This window comes from Tasmannia lanceolata, unplaced genomic scaffold (genome assembly GCF_043159265.1).
Source record: "Tasmannia lanceolata isolate RefF3 unplaced genomic scaffold, GAP_Taslan_0.1 ptg000003l, whole genome shotgun sequence".
NCBI classification, from domain to species: domain Eukaryota; kingdom Viridiplantae; phylum Streptophyta; class Magnoliopsida; order Canellales; family Winteraceae; genus Tasmannia; species Tasmannia lanceolata.
This window is the reverse complement of record NW_027518680.1, coordinates 23,662,409-23,673,082: the sequence shown is the minus strand read 5'-3', so window position 1 is coordinate 23,673,082 and position 10,674 is coordinate 23,662,409. Positions and strand designations below refer to the sequence as shown.

At 39.3% G+C, this 10,674-nt stretch overlaps 1 protein-coding gene across 1 annotated transcript in view; it reads right to left on the bottom strand.

Moving 5' to 3' along the window:
* Positions 1-459: 459 nt before the first annotated feature.
* The window catches only part of LOC143853916 (proline-rich receptor-like protein kinase PERK3), a 49,403-nt gene continuing 39,188 nt past the window's right edge, over positions 460-10,674 (bottom strand). The window contains exon 8 of the mRNA XM_077363610.1: positions 460-894. Coding sequence (XP_077219725.1) covers positions 769-894 — 126 coding nt within the window. The 3' untranslated portion in view covers positions 460-768. The remainder of the gene's footprint in view (positions 895-10,674) is intronic.

The following is a 10,674-nucleotide window of genomic DNA, read 5'->3' as shown; positions in this document are numbered from 1 at the left end:
ATCATTATCTCCAATGATTTTCTCCCACGAGGAGAAGCTGTTACTAAAACAACTTTTGGTGCTTCTTATGTACTTAACAGAATTCACTCTACATTGAAAATTCAATTCAAATCAAACCATACAATAACATACTAATTCACCGAATTTTTTTTTAATGGGAATGTTAAAAGTAAACTGCAAAAAATTGTTTTTTTCTTTTTGCCTTTCGTCGTGTCATTGATTCTAATCAGGTACATGTTACTCAGTAATCTCATGAATTAGATGATCATAACTATTTGATCGAAGACACTTATTCGTTAAATGTAGACCATTGATCATAACTATCCAGCCCATGAAAGTTCTTCAGATAGACAGTAACCAATCAGTGTGATTTTTGGGCTATGGTGCATCAAAAACAGCATAACCAGATGAATGATCAGTGGGTCAAAGAAGAAAAATAACTACTTTCACCAAGTATACTTTCTTTTGTTAATAGACTGAATAGGAATATAATTATGAATGAAACAAATAAATTATACATAACAGTTTTTGGTGCTTATCATATTCTCTCTCAAATTCAGTTTTATCCAAATCACTCAGCCACATACAAGATCACAAAAACAAAAATTTCCAGTCTAAGCATCCCCATTCTTGCTAGTACAAGATAGGAATAAGAAAGCGAGGGTTTTGACAGGTGATACCTGTCAGTTTTCACGGGTTTCCACCGAATACTTGGCTGTCGTTTTCATCATCCCATCTCCATTTTGCAAGTTTGTTAGCCTCCACCGCTCAAGGCAGTGGTGTTGGACTGCCGAGGCTAGAGGACTCAATATGGTTGAATGTTGAGGCACGCGATACTGTAATGCCTTCGTTCAGAACGTTGAGAGACAAATGTCCTTCTAGGACCCGTACTATCTGCACAGATTCAGATTGCAGAAGGAAGATTTTTAAAAAATATTGAGTCATAAAGAATCCATAGATGGCAATTTCAATAGGTTACCCCAGCTTTGTTTATGCAAGACACAAACAATATATGTAATGAAGAAAAGGATCAGACATGCTAAAGCCATCCAATACATACTTTGGTTTTCAAAAACTTGCTAATCAAGTAGGAACTTGACCTAGTCAGCTTGCATTGGTCGTGTTCCAAGTAATCTGTGTCCAAATCTAGGCTCTTCACAAGCTTCGTCAAGTTGGCCTAAATGGATTTATAATTTTGATTTTGAACCTTGAAATGATCTCAATTAGTGATGTCCAAAATGAAAACCATGTTCTTTAACCCTGTAATGAATTTAAGGGGCTGGTGTTTTTAAAATTGATGATTTTGAACAAAATGGTTGTTTGGATGGAAACCTCCACAGATAGAAAAGTTGGCCATCCTGGATTTTGGTTAAGAAATCGTTGAATGTGAAATTGAACATCGAAGGTTGGATTTCACATTCGTTTAAAGGGAAACACTAGTTTATCGAGTATGAAAAATATATCCTACTCTTGCATCTCCGTTTCACTCCAGTTCCTCTCACCCAGCTTTCATTTTCATTCCTTCGTCTTGAACAACCCCCATCTCTCACAGTTATAATTGCCTCAACTCCGGCTCATCGGTCATTCTTTGCAGTTGTCACCTCTCTCACTATCTCAGTTGTCTTTGCATCAAGGTCTAGCTCATCTGTCATTCATTGTAGTTGCCGTCTCTCTCTCTCTCTCTCTCTCTATATATATATATATATATATATATATATATATATATATATATATATATGAGAACGGTTTCTACTCACAAGTGTAGATAAGTTATCTACACACTAGCTTAAAATACAGTGGAGGACATATTATTTGGGTGATCCAAACCATTCATTTGATTGGCCCTCACATAGATAGGGTGTCCACAAAAAATCAGCTCCATAGAATCATCCCAACCCTACGATTTCTGGATGTAAAATGGACGTGTATAAACCTTCACAAATCTGTCCATTTTTTGCCTCCACGGTTCGAAGGGTTAGGATGATCCTATGGAGCTGATTTTTTGTGGACACCCTATCTATGTGAGGGCCAATGAAATGAATGGTTTGGATCACCCAAACAATGTGCGCCTCCACTGTATTTTAAGCTAGTGTGTAGATAACTTATCTACACTTGTGTGTAGAAACCGTTTTCTCACACACACACATATTAATATATATATATATATATATATATATATATATATATATATATATATATAAATATATAGCAGAAGAGAAAATGAGAGAATTATTTGAATTTCTCCCAAAATTCTACGAGAATTACACATCACATTTTTGACTTTTTTTTAACAAAGGCACCCATTCAACCCACATATTTTCAATCCTACCCCCTCCTTTTATGCTTTTTAACAAAGGCACTCATTAAAGCCACATAATTTCAATCCTACCCCCCTCCTATATGCTTTTGTAATAAAAAAAATGAAAAAAGTCAGAGGAACAACAATTATAGAAACCTCTATAGATTGGAGGGCTAGGATCAGCCTATGAAAATGATTTTACGGGCACAACCTATTTATGTTGTGTTCCATCACATGGACGGTTTGAATCAACCTATGATGTGGTATGTACAGTTCTTTGTCGGCCTGTGCATCGCACGGGGTTTTTTACTAATATATATATATATATTTATATATATATATATATATATATATATATATATATATATATATATATATATCAGTGGTTTCATGGCCACTACTGACAACCCGAAGGTTTCCCTCGCCCTTCTCTTCCTCCATCTTTCTCAAAGAGAATTCTCTGTACATTTGCAGAGCTTGCTCGAAGGCCTTTCTTAGACCATATAAACCACTTTAAAAGATGTTTAAAGTGGTTTTGAAAGCCGCTTACCTTCTTTTCCTGCGGCGACGAAAGGGTGAACAACTCATATATCTTTAGACTATCCCTTTTTTTGTGGATATTTTTATGGCTATGTTTTGAAGGTTTTTAAAAGATATTTGAAGTGGTTGTAAGAAGTCTGAAGTATTATAACACTTCAAAGCCAAATTTTGATCTAGGATTGGAGCCCATTTTTTGTTGGTATTTTAATACAAAAATAGCTCATGTTGGTATTTTACAAAGTTCTTTTGTTTACAAAAGGAAGCCACTTTGGTTTTTGAAAATGGTTTGCTCACTTCCTTCACAAAAGTGAATAGTCCCGTATTGGAAAGTGGAGAAAAGCTTCATGTGGTTATATAGCTTTTCACTTCTTTAGCTTTGTGAATGAGAAGAGGAGAAAAGGGGCATACGCGCATGAGCCACCAAGTGGACCCGGTGGTCTTTTGGCTATACCACATGCGCGCGGCTAGGCCCGGCGCGGCTCGGCCGACCGCGCGTGTGAGTCAAGGTTTTCCTTCCCCTACATTTTAATTTGTAAATAACACCGCAATTATTTTACGAATAACTGCGCCATTCCTAAGCATTGTGAATGTTAAGGATGCGACATTTCGCATCTGTAACGTCTTTTGAATGGCTCTTTTCTTAAAGGGAGTCTTTACTGTTTTCTTCTTGTTTTTCTCAGCTTACTGTAAACAGAGATTTCTTTCTTCTTCTTTTATTTTACGTATTTTATTGGGCTACTGGAGTGTTCGGGTGGTTCGAATCTCCTTGATCGTGCAATTCTTGGAGATCGACGGTGTGTCGGGCTGTTGTACCCTTGGGGTGATTGTGGCCAGTAATCTGCTGTATCAGAATTTATTTCCGCAGAGGCGCAAATTCACCCTAAAGAGAGCGACATAGTCCGTGCCTCATCTCGTCGCATTGGAAAAGGTTTTACTAACACTGTTTGTTTGTTGTTTCTGTTACTCAACATAAATCTGGTAAGCCGTATTATTCCTTAAATCCACAACAATTTTAAGTTAAATTTTGATTGTTTATTTATAATATGGCATCACACTATGAAATTTTATCGGATTCCTCAAATCCGAATAAACCTTTTCGTTTTAACGGTGCAAACATTAAGAGATGGAAGAAGAAGATGTTCTTTTATCTATCCACGAAAAAGGTAGCCAATGTATTAACTAAAGCAAAGACATGGAGATCGGAACTTGAACCGACTCGTTCCTTCTTGAAAAACAGTGGAAAGAATCTGATTTTCTGTGTCAAAATTTTATTTTGAATAGCCTCTCTGATGAACTGTATGATTTTATGGCGACTCTCAAGATTCTAAGTCACTTTGGGAAGCATTATAGAAAAAATATGACACGGAAGAAGCGGGTTCAAAGAAGTATGTTGTAAGCAAATACTTTAGATTTTACATAGTTGATGAGAGGACTGTTATATCACAGACACATGAATTGCAGAAATTGGTCCATGACATCCTTGCAGAAGGAATGGTCATTATTGAACAATTTCAAGTGGCTGCTGTGATTGACAAGTTGCCTTCTTCGTGGAAAGATTTTAGAAACTTTCTTTTATATAAATCTAAAGAACTTTCAATGGAAAGTCTTCTCATCCGTCTTAAGATTGAAGAAGAGAATCGTAACTAGGATAAGAAAGAGGAAAATGGTACTAATGTTAATGCTATTTTTTATGTAAGAAACCCAAACCAGAAACCGCAAGTGAATCTGAAGCCTAAGAAGAAGTCGATGAAGAGGAAACAGAACCAAAATCGAGGTACCAATAAGAGTAAGAACCAGAATCCCAAAAAGAATAGTAATTATTATAAAGTTGTGTGCTACAACTGTGACTTGAAAGGGCACATTGCCCGGATGTGTCGGTAAAAGAAAAGTGCAGAAGTCCCTCAGGCCAATGTGATTGAAGAGCCACTTGTGGCTATGATCACTGAGGTGAATGCCGTTGGCGGGTCTGATGTGTGCTGGGATGACACAGGGGCTTCTCATCATGTTTGTTTTGACAGAAGTTGGTTAAAGACTTATGCACCTGTTGAAAGTGATAAGAAGGTGTTGTTGGGAGACTCACACCACTAAGGTACTCGGAACTGGGGATGTTGAACTCCGATTCACTTCTAGAAAGTGCTGTTGAAGGATGTTCTTCACACTCTTGAAATGAGGAAGAACTTAGTCTCTGATTTTTCTGTTAAATAAGGCTGGATTTAAACAAACCGTTGAATCTGATCAGTACATTGTAACTAAGCATGAATCTTTTGTTGGGAAAGGATATGCTTGTGATGGGATGTTTAAACTTAATGTTGAAATGAATGAAATTTCTTCTTCTGCCTATATGCTTGATTGTGTGAATTCATGGCATGCTAGATTATGTCACATAAATAAGAAATTTGTGTATGGTATGAGTACACTTGGTTTAATCCAAAAAATAAAGTTAGAAGATTGAAATTCCACTTAGCAACCCAAGAGGGGGTGAATTGGGTTTCTTTTCAAATTTTAAGAATTTTGAAAACTTAGATTGCACTAGTTTTAGATTGAATAGGAAATCAAAAATAGTATTCAAAGCAATAGTGAAAACTTACCATACAAGAAGAGGTGAAGAGGCAAAGAAGCTTTGACACCAAGATTTTTATAGTGGTTCGGTCTTATCTCAAGACCTACTCCACTCTTCTCAAGTTACTCTCCTTGAGGATTCCACTATCTTCTCCAAGGAACTTAATGGCGGCGTTCCTTCCGCCTTGTACAAATCGAGCTCTACGCTCCAAGGGTCTTCTACGGCGCCCTTTGTGCCAAATACAAAGAAGATGAAATGAAAAAGCTTGCTTGCCTCTAGATAGGCTAATTTAAGGTAAAGCTCACTCACTCTCACAAGAACAAGATTGAACAAGTGAAGGTCCTAAGGTCTCTCAAGAATAATCTAAGGTAAATGGCACAAGAGAGAGATGGAGAGTGAAGATCTTCAAGAGAAGGAGAACAAATGACTTTTTGTGCTCTTGAAATCTTTGTAATGTCCTTGGGTAGGAAACCCAAGAGTCCCTAGGTTCATATAAATAGAGGGGACAAGAAATCACAAAATATTCGCACCCCAACGGTCGTCTCGGACTCCGGGCTCGGAGCTCCGAGCGGCTATTTTTTGAACCTGGAACAATTCTCGGAGTTCCGAGAATTTTCTCGGAGTTCCGAGCTCGGAGCTCCGAGAATATTCTCGGAGTTCCGAGAAGCCTACGGCCAGCAGATTTTCCTTATATTTTGCTGATTTTGTTTGGGCTTTTGGAACTTTGATTTTTCAAGATAAATGGAGTGTCATGAGGGTCCAACAATGTTGAAACACCACTATGAACATTCACAAACCCATTAAATTCTATCTAGGTTGATTTTAACTCTCCTTTGTGCCATAGACCTAGACTAAACATTGAGGACCATTTACATTCTAAATTTACTTGGTCTTCAATCTTGTTGGCACCTTGTAGAGGCTTTGACATGTCTTCACTCAACTCCATTGATGCTTGAGTTGATTTGCCATTCTTGTGCTTGAGTTCAACCTCGAGTTCAACCTTGAGTTCAACCTTGTCATGCACTCTTGAGGATGGTACACTGTGAACATTATAACTTTGCCAATGGAAATCATTAGTGTATAAAACCTTTAAAACAAATTTAGTTTGTTAATCATCAAAACAATTCAATAGGAGTACTTGTTGAACCCTTGGGCTAACAATCTCCCCCTTTTTGATGATGACAAACATAATTTGTTTTAGGGTAGGAGCTCCCCCTTTAGGGATGAATAAAACACTTTGGGCTCCCCCTAAGAGTTTGATTTAATTGAACATTTAAGGCATTACTTTAAGGATGAAAATTTGATTGCAACATTTTAAGCATAGAGCTTTGCTCCCCCTTAATATATGCATTGGGAGCTCAAATATTCTCCCCCTTTTGTCATCACCAAAAAGGTGGAACAAAAGGAGTGAGGGCAGGTGAGAGCAAATGAACAAGTAACATGAAATGCGATAAAGAGAGTAGGCATAATACATGGTATGCAAGCAAAAAGAATGAAACATAGAGATAATATAGAGGATGTGAAATGGCATACAGAAAAGTGCATACAATCGGTCAGCATACATAGCATTCATGACACAGCATAATGGCGACAGATGTAGATAAACCTAAAACATCCCAAAAAAAAGATCCATACAACCAGCGGATAGTCCAAAGACTATCGATACACAACAGAAACAGATAGATACACCGAATAGAAATAGAAATCTGAGCATTAGAGAACTCGAGCCATCTACTGAGGCGGAGGAGGCGGTGGCTGATGAGAAGAGCTGCCCGGCGCCTGGCCCCACTGGTCACCGGAGAGGTAGCGATAATAAGCGGCCCACTGCTCATCAACGTGGGTAGTCATGGTCTGGAAGCGAGCAGAGATCTCAGAGTCAACATGGGTAGATAGCTGCGCAAATTGTGAGGCCATAGATCGTTCAATAGCCTCCTGCATCTGAGCCAAATCCTGGCGAGTGCAGTATGAAGATGTATCCTGTGATGGCTGCGGGGCCGGTGCAGCCTGAGCATCGGCTTCGTAGCCGCCTCCAGCGGCAGGAGCATCGTCAACCGCTACTTGATTCAAAGCCATGCGGTTAAAGGTCTGCTCATCAAACGGGGCAGTCGGAGTCATGGTCAGTTCACCATCCAAGGTGATGCCAAAGTGACGGAAGACACGGGTGAGGACCATGCCATAGGGCAACGAAGAGCGGTAGCGGCCAGGGGTCTGAAACATGTAGCGAAACATGATGTACGGCAGACAAAGCTGACGGCCCTCGAGAATGCTGTAGATAAGATAGGCCTCTAAGGGTCTGAGGGCTTCACGCATCCCACCACGAGGGATGAAGATGTGGTACATAAAGTTGTGAAGCATACGCGCTACCGGAATGAGGTCGGCGGATTGGACGGGCATACCAGAGTGGTAGTTCCGCGTAATCCTACCATAGACCGTGTCATGATCGATATCATCAAGTGAATGGGTCCCATCTTCCGGCCAGAAATAGTGGGTGAGGCCATCAAAGCTGATCCCAAGAAGAGTGGCAAAGGTGTGATAGTTGAGTTTGATCACTGTTTTCTTGATTTTGGATTCAATTTTGAAGAAGGAAGGAGAAATTGTGAGATTGGCGTAGAAGAGACGCACCAATCGAGGGTATACTGGTTCATTGAGGTGTAGGATGGATGTCCAGTGAAGGGCATCAAATTTGGCCTGTAAGTCGAAATTTTGAAGGACAGGAGGATCAATGTACCTGCCGGTGAGGATGCCCCTAGTGCCGATGTCGGCCCAGAGTTTCTTGGCTTTATCCCCAGTAAAAAATGAGTTAGGCACAACCTCAGCCGTTACAGCCTTTGCCTTTGCCTTCTTCCGAGAAGGCCCTTCTTCCTCGGGAACTTCTTCAGGAAAGTATTCAGGGTCTGCAGCTTGGGAGGAGCCTCCAATGTTGAGATTTTTGGTTTTGGGAGGCATTGTGAGAAGAAATGTGAGTGGAGAGATAGCCCTAAAATGAAGGAGAATAAGAGAAATAGAGAGAAATAGAGAAATAGAGAAGGATAAGGGTTTAAAAACAAGGAAATGGCCCTAGAATGGAAGAAAATAGAAGAAGGGGAGAAAAAAAGGAGAAATTTTAGGGTTTGAAGAAGAAAAATGGGTTGGTAGGAAGAAGAGAGTTAAAGGAAATGGTTTGAAGGAGGAAAAGGGGTTGTGGAAGGAGAAAAAGGAAGAGAAAGAACGAAAATGGAGGTAGTATTTTAGAAGAAAGGGAAGGAAGAGGGAAAGGGGAGAGGAGAAAATGAAAAAAAAGAACCGGATCCAGGGGTTTTAACGCTCCTGGACCGATTCTCGGAGCTCCGAGAAATAGTCTCGGAGTTCCGAGAACACACGCGTTTTTTTTATTTTTCTACTGTCCGATTCTCGGAGTTCCGAGAACACACGCAATTTTTTTTATTTTTCTACTGTCCGATTCTCGGAGTTCCGAGAAATTTTCTCGGAGTTCCGAGAAGCCTGGAAGAAATCTCGGAGTTCCGAGAAATTTTCTCGGAGTTCCGAGAAACGCTCCAGAGCCCTCTGTTCATTTCCTCGGAGTTCTGAGACAAAATCTCGGAGTTCCGAGAATTTTTTATTTTTTTTTATTTTTTATTTTTTTTTGAATGGGAGGAGAACAGAGTTATATGTGATATTTTGAGTTGCAACTTAACCAACCATGATCCAATGCATGAACATAGATGACTTTCCGAGGGTTTTGATGATGGCGCAAGGCCAAAGTTTTAAGTATCTTAATTTAGGGTGATGGTACCGACTCCCCCTTGAAATGAAGTGGGCTATGGGTACCAATTGAGTGATTTTTAGAGTTAGGGTTGGATCATCAAAAACCATGTAGTCACAATCAAAATATGAGATATATATATACAAAGATAATTATGTCTTCTATTCATGCTTCATGTGCAAACTCTTTCATTTGATCTAGACTCCAAATGTTGAGTCCACTCCTAAGGTCACAAAATCGATCCTCATTAAGGGGTTTTGTGAAGATATCCGCCAATTGTTCATTGGTGTGGATGTACTTAATTTCAATATCCCCTTTTTGAGAATGATCTCTTAAGAAATGATGCCTTACCTCTATGTGCTTAGTCTTAGAATGTTGAATTGGATTTTTTGTCAAGTTGATGGCGCTTGTATTATCACAATGGATTGGAACATTACTAAATGCAAGATTATAGTCCATGAGAGTGTTCTTCATCCATAGGATTTGTGCACAACAAGCGCCGGCCGCAATGTATTCTGCTTCGGTTGTAGACAAGGCTACCGAGTTTTGTTTTTTGCTAAACCAGGACACTAGAGACCTTCCTAGAAATTGACAAGTGCCACTTGTGCTTTTTCTATCAATTCTACAACCGGCAAAGTCGGCATCCGAAAATCCTACTAGATTGAATTCATTCGATCGTTCATACCATAATCCTAAAGAAGGAGTTCCTTTGAGATATTTGAATATCCTCTTAACGGCACTCAAATGAGACTCTTTAGGACCCGATTGAAACCTAGCACAAATGCACACGCTAAACATTATATCCGGCCGACTAGCGGTCAAATATAATAGACTTCCTATCATTCCTCTAAACTTTTTCTCATCAACCGGTTTCCCACTTTCATCCTTTTCTAATTTGGTGGAAGTGCTCATAGGAGTTGGCTTGATTTGAGAGCTATCCATGCCAAATTTCTTAAGGAGTTCCTTAGTATACTTCTCTTGGTTGATGAAAATTCCATTTTTACATTGTTTGATTTGAAGTCCTAGGAAATAGGTAAGCTCTCCCATCATACTCATCTCAAACTCTTTTTGCATGGATTGTGCGAATTCTTCACACATCTTATCATTGGTAGCACCAAATATTATATCATCTACATAGACTTGAACAATAAGCATATCTTTTCCTTTTCTTTTAATAAACAAGGTTTTGTCAACCGTGCCCATTTGAAAGCCACTCTCTAATAAGAAGGAGCTAAGCCTCTCATACCAAGCTCTAGGAGCTTGCTTTAGACCATACAAGGCTTTGTCCAACCTATATACGTGATTAGGGTATTTGAAATCCTCAAAACCGGGAGGTTGTTCAACATAAACTTCCTCCATAATATACCCATTTAGGAATGCACTCTTCACATCCATTTGATACAACTTAAAGTTTTTATGGGATGCAAATGCAAGTAGCATCCTTATGGCTTCCAATCTAGCAACCGGAGCAAAGGTCTCATCATAATCGATACCTTCCTCTTGGTTGTAACCTTGGGCTACCAATCTAGCTTT